Raw genomic sequence first — 18868 nt, forward strand, 5'->3', positions numbered from 1 at the left:
TTACTGATATTAAATACTTTATATGTAATTTTATACAAGTAGTGAGATAAAGGCAATCAATATTGCTTGAATTTATATTGATTCTTATGATAAAATATCTTTAAAAGTGTGCAATGCCTTCAGGAATGATTCACAGGATATATTGTTCTATAATCTTTTTAGTATGTTTCAGCTTTTCAGAGTTTTATTTAATTTTATTTTATTCATCGTCATCCTAAGGGTAGGATACCCATCCTGCAGTCATCAATGAAGACTAAAAGTAAGTATATTTTCCTATTAAACGTTTCTATGATAACTTTAATGGTTTTTTATTATAAGATGATATTAATTGTTCTTTTTCTTTTTCTGTTTCAGAACATCATTGCAATCGAGCGCGTAGGCAATGAGGTACTCGTGTGTTGCATCGTAAAATAAAATATAAAAAGTCGGAAAGTAGAATCAGTGTTGTTCGCCGTGTGTAAAAGTTTCGTTTGCTCGGTTAAGAAACTCCGTAAGTTTCTTTTATTCGGTTTAAACGTGTGCTCATCGTCATCCTAAGGGTAGGATACCCATCATGCATTCATCACTGAAGAATAAACGTAAGTCAATTTTTATTTTAAACACTTTCTCAATATTATAATAATTTTTCTTACAACAATGATATTCATAATTTTGTTTTTATTTCTGTTTAGATCATCATGGGAATATTGCAGTGTTGGAAGTGTTTGTGAATTGTGTTTGTAAGTGTTGCAAGTGTTCGTGCATTGCTATCGTGCGCGAAGCAATATACGGGAGTGTTGTATCGTTAAATATAATTAAAATCACGGATTAGAAGCACGTTCGTTCGTTTTCATTTCAATTCGTCGCGTTCGCGAACTATTTTTGAAATTTATATATTAAATTAACTGCGACCAAGGCAGTAATTGCATTAGAGTTTGTTCGAGTAAAGTTGTATTTTTATCTTTAAACAGTCGCACAGACTGTTCGCGTATTAGAATCAGTGCATCAATGAAGATTTTTCTACTTGCATTGACTGTGTGCAAAGCAGTCTTTGATTAGTTGTGTAGAATCAGTGATCGGGCGTAAAACAAATTAAAATCAAACGCGAATTAGAATCAGTGTTGTTCGTATAATAAAATTTCGGTTTCGCGATAAGAAACTCATCTATAGTTTCTTATTTTCGTTTATACCGCGTTTAGATTCACGCGAGGTGCATCGCCAGGTGCAATTGAATTTCATCCCATTGGATGCATTGTAAGTATCTATTTTTATTTACATTTTATTCGATTTTATTTTATATGATTTTGGATTATATTGCAGATAACTTATCATTTTGTTCTATTTTATTTTACAGATATGACGACGGTCTTTCTACCTTATCAAGATGTGGGATGAATTCTTCGATGGATCATCGATGGATCATCGATGGATCTTCGATGGATCTTCGGTGGACCTTCGGTGGATCTTCGGTGGATCTCCTTCAATACCAAATCGAGGAACTCTTCATCGTCAGACTACAACACTTGCAGCGAAGTAGGAGTGTTTTGGAGCCATCGTAGAACTTCTTACGTAGTGAGTAAAAAATTTAAAGTCCCTCCGGTGCTCAATCATGTCGAGGATGAAAGGTCCTAATCGGCACGAGTTACTGGTTGTAATTATTTAAATAAATTATTGACGAGCACATGAGTAATTCCTTTCTAGGAGTTACTCATGAAAACTGTATATTATATTGTATTGTATTGTATATTTTATTAGTTCAGGATAGGTTTTCTTGTCTCATCGATTAAATTCATTTAATAAGTAATGCAATTAATTAATGCACTTTCTTTTTTATTACGTGTTTTGTTCGTGGTTAATAGTGGTGAAACCGAGCATTAATTTACTCGTTTTCGTTCAGAAAAGCATGTAATAAATGTCTTACATGCATTGCTTCGTACTTAGTTTATCTAATCGCGATTAATTTTGATATATCGATACGTCGATATTATAAATACATGAGCAAGAAGACAAACTCATTCGCGACGGATAGATTCTAGCAGTTAAGTGGTGGCTCAAAGCCCAGTTCTTTTATTAGAACAGCCAACTTAATGAAAGGAGTCGTCCGAGGTTTTGAAATATATTAAAAGATATTAAAAGATATTAAAAGTTATTATTTATCAAATAAATTGTAGAGTCCTTAGTCGCTTAGATGAATTTTTATAAAAATGTATATTTATGTGTTATGTATTTATATGTATTTAATCATATTTTTTAGATCAGGATTTTCAGCTTCTAATGTACTAATCTCCCGTTTCTCCCCCCTATACTTTCTGCGTTCTCATCTATGCGTGTGCCCAGGTGCTACTCGTATGGGTGAGAAACGGTTAGTATGGGTTTAGTTTTAAGTTTTTCCCCCCATATTGGCGGCTGTCATTGTGCTAGTGATTGCACGGTGTACATTGCACTTGTGTGTGCGCTAGGTATGTGCATTGTACATCGTTTCGCGATACGTAATACCCCGCGCTTATTATTTTTTAAAGTTATTGAATAAAAATAACTTGTAGAGTCACGCGTACGATACGAATTTTTTTTTTTTCTTTAACAATCGTTTTGCATAGTAGAGTTTACCGCATTTATTTGTGGAAACTATGATATACTCGTATATAACTAGTATGCATATATACTAGTGTATACTTGTATTTTTGCATTAGTCATTTATGCAATAATCATTAGCCTTGGCAGACGATTACAGCAATTGGTACGTACTCCCATAAGTTTAGAAAACACGCGTTTGAACTAGGGTGTCGGAGGTGCCCCGGGGCATGCTCTCTAGTTTAGGCTTTTGCACCCTGGTGGTATGTGTGAGAATCGTGGAGTGGGTGGGTGGGTATGCATGTATGTTTGATCTTTTTACATATTGCCAATTTATGGGCAGGTAGCATACTTAGGTTTGAATGTTTATTTAATTTGTAAGTAGGTAGAGACCGGAGAAGTCGCGCGATTGTAATTTCCACTCAGGAGTGGACAATTTCTTCTTCGGATATTATACAAAGTTTCAGCAACCTTTAGATTCATTTATCATTTAAATATTTTTTATATTTTTTCCATGTATTGCTGATACTCTGTACTGCGAGATATAAATCAGTATCGAACGGTTCAAAAGTCTTTGCGTTTTCTTAAAAATTAATTTTTTTTCGAAAAAATAAAGATAGCTGAATACGTTGGATACTTACTTAATATTAAGTATATTAACGCTTTGCTCTATAGTAATTCCTACTGAATACTTCATTTGTTATATATGTATAGTAAATACAAAGTAGAGTAAAGATAAAAGATAAAAGTGGTCGAGTAAAAAAGTAAGACCATATGATGTATGACAAAGTTTTTGCTTTTCTTCGATATTATTTAATTTTTTAAATGCAAAGCGTTAATAATAGGTTCATCGATTAGATCAAATATCTGTTGAGGCATTCGAGTAAATGTAACTGTACTATTTCTATTGTAAAATGCGCTTAAAAAAAGCCTCACAGCAGAGTTTAGGGCATGAAGAAAGAAGAGGCTAAATGCCGAAGAGGCTTATGCCGAAGAGGCCCCCACTTAAATGTGGCTGAAGAGGGCAACTACATAGACTATTGAGCTATTTTCAAAAGTCCAACAGCAAGTTCGAACTTTTCGAGAATAGTTCTCTAGTCATATTTTATATTTTATTATGTTACTTGCTTGCTCGTCATTAATTTATAGTTGTAATTGGAGATGATGGACCATTCCATCTCCTTGAGGCACCAAATTTGTGTCTCTGTCGTCCAAAAGATGCATATGTGTTTAGTTAGAGTCAAATATATTAAAATTTCCGTATTATTAAATTTTGAAGATTAATTAACGTTCGGTTAATATTAAAGCAATTTCTTTTTTCTTGTTTCGACCTTATGATTTTTCATTGTGCTCGATTTTTATTAAATTTGCAATTTATTTTCATTTATTTATAACGTATAGTTTAAAAGTATTTTATAATAATTAATAGATATTATTTTTTTTAATAGCTTAATATTTTTACTTTTCCTATTTCTTTATTATTACATTTTATAATTTAAAATCACGCTTTTAAATTTAATTTTAAATTAAAAATAGAGATTTGATAAAAATAAATAAAGAATTTAATTGAGAGAAAAGTGCATCTGCGAATGGGACGATTTATATGTCAGGCAATTTTATCACTTGATTGTATGATTAATATATTTTTCTTTTTGTTGCAGGTGATCATCGTCGGATTTATCATCTACTCATTTTAATATTTTTTTACTTGAGCTCTTATATTATGGCTAATTTTTAAAACGCATTTCTGAAGGCACACACGAAAACTAAATATGATAATTACATTGTTTTAAATTCTAATCTATAAGAATAATCTTTTACAAATATTAATGTAGGATACATTATTTAGTTTTATTCTAAAAGTACAATTTTCTTGTATAATAATTATAATTTTTTCAGATCATTTTCCAGTTATACGATACGTAAGCTTTACATTAGTTTGCATTTCTTTAATTATTTAATTTTTATTACTTTAATCATATAACGTTACAACTGAGATTACCAGAACCGACTACGATATATTATATCTATAGTACATGATTATTTTTTTTTAAATTATTTGTAGACCTTTCTTTATAATTCGCCTTGCCTTGTTGAAAAAATTAGTTCTCGTTGGATCACAAGAGTCAAGCTACAATGTACACGATTATTATTTGAATGATCACTTGGATACACTGCACTTTTAAGTCCAGTGAGAAATGTCAGGGGTGTAAGAAAATGTCATTTTATTATTCCTTCAATTAGTAAAAAGAAGATTAATGAGGATAACATAGATTTATTGTATTTATCAATTTAATTTTAAAAAGTCATAATAAACTTAGGTTCTCTATATAAAAAATAATTAGTCTCAGGAGGTAATTCATAGAAGTAGGATTTACAGATAATAAGTAATCGAATATGCATCACTTGTTATGCAAGTATAAAATAATTCTGATCAACAAGTTAGCCATGCTATGAATAAAATGCTAAGAAATATTATTTCTTATCATAAGGCATTCTATACATACAACATAAGGTTCAATATATATTTTATCGCCCACTTTTTGATAAGTTTAATAAGTATATTGCATAATTAATAGATAAGCTAGTATACTCGTATATTTTTGTAGATAACTAAACAGTTTGAGTTTTCATTTTGCTTTGATATTTTAAGTAAGAATTAATAATGAGGAGTTTCATAGCAGGAATAGAAGAAACATTTGAAGAAAATGTAAACAACAGTGATAACGGTGATGTAATGATTAGTAATTATCGATTAAATGAACATATTAATGAGTTGGTTGATCTGCGGCAAGTTATTAATGAAAAAATTAATAAAAAAGAAATATTCTATAGCTTTGAATTATTTCCAATAAAAGAACCTAAAGATATTTTTAAAAGGTTAATATAATAATAATAAAGAATATTTATTTCATATATTCTCAAAAAAAAAACAAACGTTTAAAAAAATATTGGAACTTAGATTTTTCGCAGAGATGGACAAGTATTCTCCTGTATTTTATGCTTTAACTTGGAATACCAAGAGTGCTACAAATTTTTATTTACCTTTGAATATTGTTAAACAGTTTCCTCCTAATACATTATTACATGTAGCAGCTAAAGGTTTAAAACGATGTAATGTAGAAGCAATATTAAAAACAGCTTATAATCTTGGAATAAGAAATATTTTTGCTCTTTTAGGAGGTAAACAACATAAATATTCTTTATTATTCTATTTATGTAGGTCATAAATTATATATTTTTAATGAATTAAGCAAATTTCAGATTCGATACTTGAAGATGGTGATTTTCCACATGCCATTGATTTAGTTAAATTTATTAGATCACATTATGGTAAAGAATTTAGTATTTGTGTTGCGGGTTATCCTAATATGCATCCGTTATCACCAAGCAAAGATCTTGATCTCTTTTATTTAAAAGCAAAAGTATGAATTTATATCTAATTTATATTTTAAAGTTCAGATTGAAATAGAACAAAAAAACATTAAATCTTATTAAAGCTATGTAAAGTTTATAAATGATAAATACATTGATATCATATAATAAATTGATATCAATTACTTTACAGGTTGACGCAGGTGCAGATTTTATTATAACGCAAATATTTTTCGAATCCAATACTTTTATAAACTTTGTCAATGACTGTAGAAATATTGGAATAACAGTTCCAATTATTCCTGGAATCTTTCCTATATTGGAATACGAATCTTTAAAAAGAATGACTAATATCTGTCAATTAAATATACCAAATAATATATTAAATCATTTAGAAACAATAAAGGATAATGACGAAGAAGTTAAAGAATTTGGAATTGAATTAACAATCAATTTAATTAAGGATATCATCGAATGTCAAGCTTCTTATGGTTTTCATTTCTTTACATTAAATAAGTAATTAATAATCATTTTTTATAATTATTATCATTCTTTATTGTATATATATATAAAACATATTTTTTCTTTATTTTACAGAATACCAATGATTCAAAATTTATGTAATCGATTGAATCTAATTTACTAATTAAATCTAAAAGATTTATAACATTTAATTCTAAAAATATATGTTTTTTTATTTTAGATTAGATTCCTTTCTTTAACTATCGTATAAGTATGTCTTCTATATAGTATTATATTATTTCTTATATATTATTTTATAAATTTATTTATTTGAAATTATTTTCGTTACAAATATGGTCGGAGTAATCGCGATTAAGATGTTCTCTTTTTTTTCGTTTTTTGTAGATAATTTTTTGATAAATTAGTTGCTAGATCATATAGAAATGCTTATTATTTTCAAGAAATTCGTCATTATTAAAGTAGTATAAATCTATTTTTAAATGAAATTAATTATAAATTAATTAAAATATTCAAACATCAAAATATTATATATATATTATCTTAATTTTTTTTCAAAAATAGACTTATACCTTTGTAAAATATATATATATGCATAAGTGTTAATTCATGCTTTTAGATTTATTTATATATATATACAAATATTTATATGATAAAAATATATATTATGATATATATGATAAAAATTTATATTAAGGTTTCTTAATTTTTAAGAAACCAGCTGTATTGGAGAAATATTTAGCATTAGCTTCGTTTACTTTCTTCTCTGCAGCTTGTGGATTAACAATTTCCAAGCCCTACGATAAATGATAAAATATAATTAAATAATTACAATAAATGAATTTTAAAATATTTATAAAATTATACCTGCAATGGTGTAAATGCTACACTCGAAGCCGTTCCTGAGACTTGTTTCTTAACGCTTGTACTTCCACCCCATTGTTGTTGTTTCTGTAAATTCTTTTGTAACGTCTTCGAAATTCTAACTTTTGTCTTTTCGTCTATTTGAGGTAATCTAATACGTCCTGTTCCTGCTTTTCCAATTGTACCTCTGGTATATCCAAGATCTTCCTGATAAGCATCGTTTTCTATATCCGCAAAATTCATTCTATTTGCATGTTTTCTAAATTCTGTGATAGCATAACGTTCCTTCATTTTTCTAACACGTTTTCCACCACGCTTCTTTCTACTTGGATCAATAGGTTTGGGTAAAGGTTTTATAAATTTAACAGGTGGTGGTTCTTGTAATTTATCTAATTTCTTTTCTATCTCATCACGGAATAATTGTCCAATATGACCATCCGTACTTTCATGACAAGCATCCACACGTGCAGCTAATGTTCCTTTCGATGCAACTAGTCTTGCTGCTTTTCTTCGCAAATCCTAAAATGGTTTGGTAGTTAATTTTTATTACTTTACTAGTAGGAAAGTATTTTTGTGATTAGAATAGGACTTACAGGTGGTGTTTCTTGAACGATATCAGAATAATATATAAATCCTGTGTGAGGTAGACTTGCCATTTGTGAGAAACCAGAAAGTGTAGTTTTTTGAGATCCCAAGACTAACACGTTGCATGCTGGCATTTTGGATAATTTTGTTAAACCTCCAGCAACACCTAATAAATCATTTACATATGTTAGATCTTCTAAATTTAATTTATCATTTTAAATTATGAAATGCTTCGAATAAACACATACCCATAATTTTAGCAGCTGTAGATGCTCCAACAATTACAGAAAGATTAGGCGCAATGAAAGCCATTCTACTTTCGACATATTCAAATATTTTTAATTTACAATTATTTAACTCTACTGCCATATCGCAGGCTTCACATATAGCTTCTTTTTCTTCTTCGCTTAACAACTGTCTTTAATAAAACATAATAACAGAAATCTGAATATAATTGTAAGAATTTCAAAATAATATAGTAATATCTAAAATATATAAATTAATTACCCTTGCGTTGTAGAAGCTGTGACAGAAACAACCATAATAGTAGCTTGTGTAAGAAATTGTTGTAGGGTTTCATTATTCTTCGCTTTATCCAAATCATTTCCAAGTTCTCGTACAGTCATAACGTATTCCAAAGGTCCAACTACCAATGATTCCAATTCTGGAAATCTTTTTGAATATTTGTCTCGTGTGAATCTATGTATTGTAGCTACATATAAAACAAAATAAATAAATTAATAATAAGGAAATAGATCAGTATAATAAACAATATTAGTTTAAACAAATAAGTTACCAATTTCATTATCGATATCGACTGCCATATTATTAGCTTCAACTATTAATTGATATTCTGGATCAGATTCAACGGGGCCTATAATATCTGCTGACTTTCTTGGTAATTTACTGTATTTTTCTATTTCACGCATAATCTTTTTTAATTGCTCTGAGTCGCAAAGTTTTGCCAATTCTTTCACAGAAGAAACTTTTACTTCTAGATAAAAAATAAATTGATTAGAATTATGGATATATAAACAATTATTTACAAACAATGTAAAGTAAAAACTAACCTTCTTCAATAGATTTGGATATATTTGGGGGAATAAAATTAGGTTCTGGTTCTTCCACCATTCGATTAGAGTCATCATTTTCTTCTAAATCTGCTAATAATTCATCGGCAAGAGACATGATTGTTTACTATATTCCCTTTAAATTCTTTATTTCAATATTAAATAACAGAAATCAACACTGTGTGTGTATGTGTATGTGCATAGTAAATTTAAATGGAAAAAGCAACGTTAGATGTCAGCATGATCGAAAATAATTATTGATTTCAATTAACAATTTTATTAATTATAAATTTTTAATCATATCAAAATTAATCATAATTATAAATAGTATTACAGATTAAGAATTTGGTATATGTAATTAAAAAATAATAGATTATTATTATAACATTATAATTAAGGGGATCATTAAAGTTTTACAAATGAATGAAATAATTTTGATATGGATAATTTTATTTATCGCATAATTAAATTTGTTAAATGCTTGTATTTAAACGTAAAATTGCATACAAATGAAATTTAATTGTTTAACTATTATTAGAAAACTTTCTTGTAATGCTGATTGGTTGTTGAGATATAATTTATATATATATAATAAATTTTAATAATATTATAATATTATATATATATATAGAATATACGCATATAATAAATATATTTTAATATATATTGTTTAATATATATTTTATACATATACATACATATACGTACGCATATTTGAGTGTGCGTGCATGTACGTGGGTGAGTTGAAAAGTTTTGAGTCTAACATAAAAAAAATTTTTTTTCAACCAAACTAACAGCTACTTTTTGTTAAAAATAAAAATGTTTTTTTCTTTAATTGGGGCTCAAAACTTTTCAACCTACCCACTTATTTGTGTATAGTTAAACTCTGATCTGTGAAAATGGAATATTTGATTAATTGTTTGCACTTTATTCAAGATTTTAATATAATATAATAAAAATATAATAAAATTTATATCAAATTTTATAACAGATATTAAATAGTTATCGAGATTATTATTTATTTCTTATCTCGTCAACTTTGTTTCAAAGTCACAATTAGAAAGATTCTCAAAATACCATTCAAAAAGCAAAAATTTGTTTCAAAAGCAGAGTTTACATTCATCGTACGGAGATTCGAATATGACAAAGTCCGCTTGAAATACTTTTGTAATACTTATTTAGATTGTTTTAATTTTTTTTTTTTTGTTTTCTAGTTTTTATATATAGAAACACATAAAGATAAGAGATTACATGCATTTGATGAAAGATTTTAAGGAGAAGACATGAATTTTTACGTATATACATATATCAATTTCATATTGAAAAATTCTTAACGATAAAGAATATACTTAACGATAAAAAAAAATATAAAAAATAATTACGACAACCGCGTTTTTATTTCTTTGGTTTCATTTTCTTTTTTTTCTATCATCCTTCAAACGAAATTTTTAAATATATTCTTAGGAACTTGAAAATTGTGTTGTACATACATAGTTTTTATTTAAATAATATTTTTGTTGTTTTTTTTTTTTTTTTTTTTTTAATATTAAACACATTTAAAGCGATACAATGAAACACGTTATAGAATGTCCCAAAAATATTATATATATATTAATATAATCAAAGTTATATATGTCAACTTGTGTGTGTGGTTTTCATTATAAAAATAAATTCTTCGAATGAAACGTTAATAACATCTCACTATTTTAATTAATCTTCTTTTCTATATGGTAGTATGATGGTATCAAATAAAAGTGTAGTGATTAATCACAAAATAAATTAAATTAAATTAAAAAAAATATATATACAATGATACAGAAATATTTTCAATATAAATAAAATTATTATAAATATTCTTAAAATTTAACTTTCTCTTTCTCTCTCTTTCTCTCTCTCTCCTTTATCTCTTTAATAATTTACTTCAGTTTCGTTAAAATTTTATTTTACCGTCTTTCTTATTTTATTTTCTTTTTTTCTTTTTTTCTTTACTATCAAATATCTAACAGCACAATATATATATGTATGTATATATTTGTATAAGCGATATATCTGAAACGTCATATTGACAAAAAAAAAATATTTATTAAAATCGAAATTGTTCATAAAACTTTCCTTATACTTTGCCAGAAAGGTAAACGTGATTATTATTAATATTATTCATATTATTCATATTATTATTATTATTATTATTATTATTATTATTATTGTATAAGTGATATAATAAAAATGAAAATATATATACATAGACATATTATATAATGACACTGGTAATTTAATTGGAAGCAAATTGAATATATAGCATGCTAAATAGATATAGAATTTCTTTTAATGCGATATCGTTGATATCACATAACAGACATACAGTAGGTAACAAAATATATTTGCATAGCTCGTTTTCTTCAAGTAACTCTATTCGAATAAGCAGAATATTAATAATGAATTAATTGAATTATCTTTTACAAACAATAGCAATATATGTTGACAGAAATCTCATAACGTTATTAATAAAAGAAACATTCTATAGATAAACAAATATTTGCACATTGGCGTTCCCGTGATAATTGTTTGGAAATCACTTTTTGGCAAATTGAAACGATAAGAATGTAAAGAAAATATTTTTAGAAGGATCGTACCATACTTTTTCTTAGTTTATATTGTATAATTATAATTTATAAAATAATCGTGTTTCATATTTGTAATCAAAAGACAAGCCAGTAGAATTTTGGAATTGCGTTTTTGGGTCGGATGATAAAAGATTCGTGTGGTGGAAAAATAAAATGGAATTGTAGTACAATGAGCTATGCAAATTCTTTTTTTTTACCTATTGCATATTATATTATATTTACAATAAATCATAGAAGTATTCGTATGCTCGTCGTCAATTCGAAACGATTGATATTTGTTTGTAATGCAATCTTCCCAAATTCTCATACACAGAAACGTATTATAGGATCATTCAACTTTTAAATAGAACTTATAAAATTGATATCAATTTAAGAAAATTAAATAATCTCAAAATAAGTCTGTGTAACAGAATTTTGAAAGTTTAATTTACAAGCAAATTAACAGTGAGAATTTGGCTACGAATACTTCTATAACTCACTGTATGTATATATATATATATATAAATATGTTTATCTGAAACACTGATTTTGAATAAAATTGAATGAACTTTGAATATTAATGACTAATTGGTGTATTCAGATTCGTTCTTACGTTCGTCAGTATTTTAAAATCTTTTACACGAAATCGAATGATATCATGCGTTAAACTAATCTCTAATATGTGTTAGAAATTTTATCGGATAATTGCAAATAATAAAATGTTATTGAATTAAAAGCTTAATCGCAATCGTTGGATCATTTTTCAATTAGCAAATTTCTTTCTTACAAATAACTTGCTTTCTTTCTTTTTTTCTTTTTTTAAATTCTTTCTTCGTTCTAATCTTATACTTTCGTTAATCTTAGTCTTAGTCATTTCTTCATTCTTTCTTCAATCCTTCCACTTTTATCGGATACAATTTTTCCTTAAACAATTCATGACCTAGGCAACCTGTTCGTATTTCGCCTTATTAATATTATTAGCCAAGCAACATGCTAAAAATACACCGATCAATGGGAAGAATGCAACCCCAATAGCCGTGCCAGCTACTAATCCAATATTACTGTTAATGAAAGTTAATACGAGATTGTAACAACCCTATAATAAAAAAAGAAAAATATCTTTTTATATTATATTATATTATTATGATTTAAAAATAATTTTTATCATATATATATATATGTATATAGAGTGGCTTGTAATTGGTGGTACAAACGAGTAAAGGGTGATACTGCATAAAAAAACTAAGTCAACAATGTAGAATAACATTTGTTCATACAAGCCTTTGTTTTTGAGAACAATAAATTTGAAAATTGTACCACTTGTACCACCACTTATAGGACACCCTCTATTATTAATTTTAATTAGTTTAATTAATTTGTTTAAACAATACCTCGGTATAAATGTTCTCTGTATTAAAAGGGTTACATTCCTCTTGTACTTTGCAACAGGATATTGGAATATTTGGTGGATTCGTGTTCAACCAGTCGGTATAATCTTTGCTTCCGCAGCAATGTAACTGCAACGAACAAAATAATATTTTATTGTAAATTTGATTATTTTATTATTATTATTATTATCAATACATACAAAAAAAAATGTATGAAAAATTACTTACGGTAGATTGAATGGTATCGAGATGGGAACGTTTTTTCGGATCATGAGCATAAGCTGTTATGCTATCGTTTAATCCTTGTTCAAATCCTTCGTTCAAGGACGTACGATAAGCATAAATCGAAGCACCCACGCCGAGTTCTAACAATGCTACCACCGCTAAGAAAGCTCCGTACTGTGAATTTGATAATCAACGAAAATTTTATTGTCTATTTTTTTTTTTTTGTTTTTTTATTGTTGTCTAGTTGAAATTTTTGTTTGAATTTTTTTCGTTCTTTTTTTTCTTACCAAATAAAGTAAAGCAGGATGTCCACGAGCAGTACAACAACATGCTAACGTTGCTGCAAGTGCTAAAATTGCACCAAGACTTGCAAGAGCTAACAGTGCAGTTCCACTTGCTTCGTCATTAGTATTAACGTAATCTCGAAGTTGGACACGCATCCATATTCCAATACACAGCATCAGCATACCAGATGCCTACTCTCCCCCATAAAAAAAAAGAACAAGATAGTACTTATTCAAATAAATATCAATAATTGTTTTAATGAAAAATATTAGCGAATTAAATGAAAACTTTGAAAACAAATTCTTATCCCGTATCGTTTAAATGAAAGGTAAAATAATGAAAAGAAAGAGAATAGAAAAAACCAATATAGGATTCGTTTAATTACAGTGACAAACAATATCGATTTGTTTGCTGTTTGACTCGAGGACAATACACTATTATCCGTTCGTCCGTTTCTTCCTACATCGTTGATTCGTATTTCTTTATTCTGATCGATTGATTGACCGTAAAACAAATAGTTTAGAATCAACTAGTGTCTCGGACACGTCGACAGGTAGATACCACTAAGGGTCACGAAATTGCGAACTGTTGCGCAACAGTTGGCTCTAACAAAATTAATTGCAATTTTATTAACAAACCCTATTAATTTGTACATTAAAAGTACTCAATGCAATTATAAAATAATCAACCCCCCCAAAACAATCGAGGACATAAATAATTTCTTAAAAATACATAATCTATGCCTCAAAACGTTAAGTTTCACCCCAAATAAGTTGAAATATTCAAATGATCATTTCTCTTACCCAGAATACAAAATTAAATAATATTAGGAGAGTCTTCATGCAGGCCATCGTGGCAACGGTTTCCAATCTTATGCTCATCTTTCTTCTTAATTATCTTCTTTTTTCTCCTCCTCCTCCTCCTCCTCTTCTTCTTCGCAAGCTTCTTCTCCTGAGTTTTGTTTCCTTGGAAATTTGTCTACCCCTTTTTCCCTTTTATTTCTCGTTAAATAGATTTTTCTTTGACTACTGGCCAATGTAAAATGACACGTCACGTTCGCGACTCAACTGAACTCAACTCAAGTCAACTGAACATACACTCGGTTCACCTTTCGTTGAACATACGTAGTAGTACTCTTCCCACTAACAAAAGTTAGGATCGATTCTAGTCGCAATTCACCCTCTTCACTCCTCCACGCAGAGTTCATCCAATCCTTTGAGTTAGATTGCGAGCATGCGCAATTTAAATCTTACATAATAATTTTCACATTTTAACGAACATATGCCGAGCTGTTCCATTTGTTTAATCGTCATTTTATTATTATTCGTATTTTTTTTACAATCCAAATATTATTATTATTATTATTATTATTATTTTAAAAAATAACTTTCATATTTATATTTTTTCTCATATACTCCAATCGATCTCACGCACGTTACTGTTTGAATTATTTTATTTAGAAATCAAATTTTTGTTCAGTGTTTTGTTTTTATTTTGTACCTTTTTAATACAAGATATATATATTTTGTTTAGGGTTGGAGAGTATATATCTTTGTTGTTGTTGAAAGGGGAAGAGGATATCGATACGATGTTTAAGATAAAATTTAAAAAATTGTGTTAGATGGAAAAGGTTATTCTTCATGGATAAGCTATATCGATCTTTCTTCACCTTTTATAACTTTTATTTTGAGCGATGTTAATTGGCTGATCGGATAACGATAGGTAAAAGTGTAGTAAACCTACTATTATCTCGACTAACACGTAATAAGAAGTAAATAAGAAATCGTAGAAGTATTATATGCACATAATATCAAGCGAGGATTTCACTATTTTAATTTGGCAACATGATTTTATAATCATTATTTTATATAATCATTTTTCTAATATTATTAATAATTATAATTATTATTATTATTATTATTATATATTTATTATATTATATATAATATAATAATTATATATTTATAATATTATAATATTTATAATAATATATATATATATTATTATTATAATTAATAATTATTATTATTATTATAATTATTATTAATTAGAATGAGAGATACGTTAGAATAATTTTTTATACAGAATAACTAAATAATTCAATTCAAATGTTACTATCGTTAAATTTATGGTAAAATTATATAGGAATATCAGATAATCCAATTTTAATGACTAGCAGTTAGAGAAACACAGTAAAACTATAATTAAATTCCAATTTCATAGTTTTACACATATGTAAAGGTAGCCAAGAGTAAATGCTGAATGTAATAGATATTTTGTAAGTAATTAAATAGTTTCATTTAAATATATATATATACTAATCACACAAATTGTGTGATAATGTTTTACAGCATAGTTTCTTAGACTATTGAGACCAGCAAACAGTATATATATATATATATAGTCTTTAAATATATTATTGAAGATAGAACTCGTCTAAACGGTTCAAATTTGTATCACCTAATTATAGTTCAATTTGTAGATTTTTCTCGTACTACATGTATCTTTTAGATTAATTTACTTGGACAAATTATCTGAATATTTGTCAATATTTTTGTTTATATGGTATTAAGCTTAGTACGACACATTACGGTCGCGAGAATGAACTAGTATTTGTTTTCTCAACAGACTACTTATTATTCCGTAACAGTTAAATCCGACAGTTGATACAGTAAGAATAATTTAAATTCAGAAAAATCTTTCATTATTCCACAACAGGGTAAAACATACTTTTCTTGTAAGTTAAAATCTTGAAAATATGATAATATATATATCGAGAAACTTTTAAATACGGAGATTACAGAATTTTTATCTTTTCTAACTATAAATTTATTAATAATGAAGAAAAACATGATCACGTATATTGTTATTAGGAAATTAAATATACATCAAAGAAATAATTGTTTATAAATAATTTGTATATATTGCGTATAACCCATAAGATAATTAAATCAATAGTAGAAAAAATAATTCACGCGGTATACAATTTTCAGATATTAAATGATTTATTCGCGATTACAAGAAAACTGCAAAAAAAGGGAAACACTTCATACCAATTCATAGACAAAAGTACAATAGTCGGATTTTTAAAGTGTATTATCTTGTACGCTATTTAAAAAATGGACGAAGACGCGAACGCAGCTTTATTATTATCTCTACGTTATTATAATAGTGATGAACTTCAAAATATTGCTCAAGTTAGCAGGTATCATTATGTTAAGTATGCAAAATATATTTACATCTCATTTTAGAATATATTAAATTATATTTTAATGCTGCAAATGTATTTACATGATAAATTGTATTGAAATATTATTTTACAATCGTAGATTATGGTATGTTTTCGCTACATATGAAAAAGCAATGAGAAATTCTACACATTGTATTATAGATGAATTAAAATTTAATCATCGTATACAATGGATTTTAAAAGATAGACACAACATAAACTTTTTTAATAAAATACCTTGCTTACAAATATGTTTTATAAATGATAAATATGACGTGAATTTACCAAGTGGTAAGATAAACATTAAAATATATATATTATAATCCAAAATATTGATATTTAAAGTATTGTAATTTTTTGAAGGGTGTCCTTGCAGAACTAAACAATTTAGTAGCTTCACAGTAAATTTGAAAAGTTATTATAATATACGACACGGAATAGAGATTAATCCTCATTTTACGCTTAATATTCCTATTACATCTTTGAAAGAATTAACAACATTCTCTTTTTTTAATCATAATATGGAAGATGAATATTCTAATGAACAACAAAACTTAAATTACTTTAATGACAAAATAGAAATGAAAACTTTGTTTCGTAAATTTGTCAATGTTTGCCGAACTCGTACTCCTTTTTCAATTGTTATTATTATATTTTGCCAAAGTTGTTTTTTTTTAGAATTTATGGACATAATGTATGCTGTAGCGAGACGGTATTTATTAAATTTTATATATACTAGCTCATAAAAAAATACTTCATTGGTATTTTTAAAACTAATTAGAATTTTTTTGTTATATAAGCATTCAAATGTATCTAATGACTGTTTGGATTGCTATAATAGATGAAATATCAATTTGTCGATTTAATTTAAATAAGAATTATTGTAAAATTGATACGAAGTTCTTATTTGTTTTGATAAATAAACCAGAAATAAAATCCTATGTGGGATTTTTAGATGAACAATACTACAACGCGGATAGAATCGAAACAGAACTTAAAAGAATAAAAGAAAAAGTAACGTTAACGTCAAATTCAATAGCTCTTATGCATATTTCTTATTGTCGTTTAAAAGAATTGTGTGCATTAGACATACTTGTTTTTAAAGAAGTTTTCCCAGATGTAAGTTTGTTTCCATTTTACGGTGAAAAATCATTTAACACAAACCGTTTTACTGGTAAGTAAATTTTTGATAACAAACAAAAATATCTTATGTATTTACATAAGAAAAATCTAATCTTGAAAGATTATTACAGGTTTACTTTTTGATCGGACACGAATTAAAAGACAAAATAGTAGAAAATTGACTAGTTTCATAATACTATCAAATTATTAAATAGTATAAGAAATAATTTAAACTTTGACAAAAGATTTTATTGTGTGTATGGATAATAAAATATATAGGAAGAGGAAAAAACGAGCTTAATATTTTTGTACGCTTACGAGTAATATGTTAACTGAAATATAAAATAATATTTTATCATACGGATATTTTAATTTATTGTTTTTTTTAATATGTTATCCGTAAAAATATCAAGTAATATGTTAACTGAAATATAAAATAATATTTTATTATATGGATATTATAACTTATTGTTTTTGTTTTTGTTTTTTTATTCGCAATCCTTTTGTTATAAATTATACAATGTGTAACACTTTTTTTATGAATTACCGTTTCTATTACCAGCAAATATCAAAATACCTAATAAAGTTTTTACTATAGATATAATCTAATTGGTAGATTTTCCTTATATTACATTTATCATTTACATAAATTTACAGCGACAAATTTTCTAAATTCTTGTTTTATAATATTTTTGTTTATATGGTACTAAGCTTAGCACGACACATTACGGTCGCGAGAATGAACTAGTATTCGTTTTCTCAACAGACTACTTATTATTCCGTAACAGTTAAATCCGACAGTTGATACAGTAAGAATAATTTAAATTCAGAAAAATCTTTCATTATTCCACAACAGGGTAAAACATACTTTTCTTGTAAGTTAAAATCTTGAAAATATGATAATATATATATCGAGAAACTTTTAAATACGGAGATTACAGAATTTTTATGTTTTCTAACTATAAATTTATTAATAATGAAGTAAAACATGATCACGTATATTGTTATTAGGAAATTAAATATACATCAAATAAATAATTGTTTATAAATAATTTGTATACATTGCGTATAACCCATAAGATAATTAAATCA

General features: G+C 26.8%; 3 protein-coding genes across 3 annotated transcripts; 1 reads left to right on the forward strand and 2 right to left on the reverse strand.

Moving 5' to 3' along the window:
* Positions 1-4824: 4824 nt before the first annotated feature.
* On the forward strand, positions 4825-6602 carry LOC122518885 (methylenetetrahydrofolate reductase). Its single transcript, XM_043638018.1, has 5 exons — positions 4825-5430; positions 5513-5733; positions 5815-5975; positions 6119-6441; positions 6523-6602. Exons 1-5 carry the CDS (start codon positions 5216-5218, stop codon positions 6569-6571), a joined length of 969 nt encoding a protein of 322 aa, XP_043493953.1. The 5' UTR covers positions 4825-5215; the 3' UTR covers positions 6572-6602.
* Positions 6603-7059: 457 nt separating this feature from the next.
* On the reverse strand, positions 7060-9206 carry LOC122518886 (U4/U6 small nuclear ribonucleoprotein Prp31-like). Its single transcript, XM_043638019.1, has 7 exons — positions 8925-9206; positions 8651-8848; positions 8362-8566; positions 8103-8272; positions 7863-8020; positions 7273-7788; positions 7060-7202 (listed from the first exon to the last, which is right to left on the reverse strand). Exons 1-7 carry the CDS (start codon positions 9040-9042, stop codon positions 7098-7100), a joined length of 1470 nt encoding a protein of 489 aa, XP_043493954.1. The 5' UTR covers positions 9043-9206; the 3' UTR covers positions 7060-7097.
* Positions 9207-12415: 3209 nt separating this feature from the next.
* LOC122518887 (tetraspanin-7-like) lies at positions 12416-14605 on the reverse strand. Its single transcript, XM_043638020.1, has 5 exons — positions 14229-14605; positions 13428-13616; positions 13144-13314; positions 12919-13044; positions 12416-12623 (listed from the first exon to the last, which is right to left on the reverse strand). Exons 1-5 carry the CDS (start codon positions 14304-14306, stop codon positions 12468-12470), a joined length of 720 nt encoding a protein of 239 aa, XP_043493955.1. The 5' UTR covers positions 14307-14605; the 3' UTR covers positions 12416-12467.
* Positions 14606-18868: the final 4263 nt, after the last annotated feature.

The sequence above is a fragment of the Polistes fuscatus genome, unplaced genomic scaffold (genome assembly GCF_010416935.1).
Source record: "Polistes fuscatus isolate 324 unplaced genomic scaffold, CU_Pfus_HIC Scaffold27, whole genome shotgun sequence".
Lineage (NCBI taxonomy): Eukaryota > Metazoa > Arthropoda > Insecta > Hymenoptera > Vespidae > Polistes > Polistes fuscatus.

Excerpts from the sequence above, each read along its gene's own strand:
- LOC122518885 (XM_043638018.1), top strand. The coding sequence starts at position 5,216 with ATGAGGAGTTTCATAGCAGGAATAGAAGAAACATTTGAAGAAAATGTA. Across the intron at positions 5,734-5,814 it reads TATTTTTGCTCTTTTAGGAG|ATTCGATACTTGAAGATGGT; the intron begins GTAAACAACATA and ends AGCAAATTTCAG. Across the intron at positions 6,442-6,522 it reads CATTTCTTTACATTAAATAA|AATACCAATGATTCAAAATT; the intron begins GTAATTAATAAT and ends TTTATTTTACAG.
- LOC122518886 (XM_043638019.1), bottom strand. The coding sequence starts at position 9,042 with ATGTCTCTTGCCGATGAATTATTAGCAGATTTAGAAGAAAATGATGAC. Across the intron at positions 8,849-8,924 it reads ATCCAAATCTATTGAAGAAG|AAGTAAAAGTTTCTTCTGTG; the intron begins GTTAGTTTTTAC and ends TTTTTTATCTAG. Across the intron at positions 8,567-8,650 it reads CGATATCGATAATGAAATTG|CTACAATACATAGATTCACA; the intron begins GTAACTTATTTG and ends TTTTATATGTAG.
- LOC122518887 (XM_043638020.1), bottom strand. The coding sequence starts at position 14,306 with ATGAGCATAAGATTGGAAACCGTTGCCACGATGGCCTGCATGAAGACT. Across the intron at positions 13,315-13,427 it reads ATCCTGCTTTACTTTATTTG|TACGGAGCTTTCTTAGCGGT; the intron begins GTAAGAAAAAAA and ends TCAAATTCACAG. Across the intron at positions 13,045-13,143 it reads TCGATACCATTCAATCTACC|TTACATTGCTGCGGAAGCAA; the intron begins GTAAGTAATTTT and ends TGTTCGTTGCAG.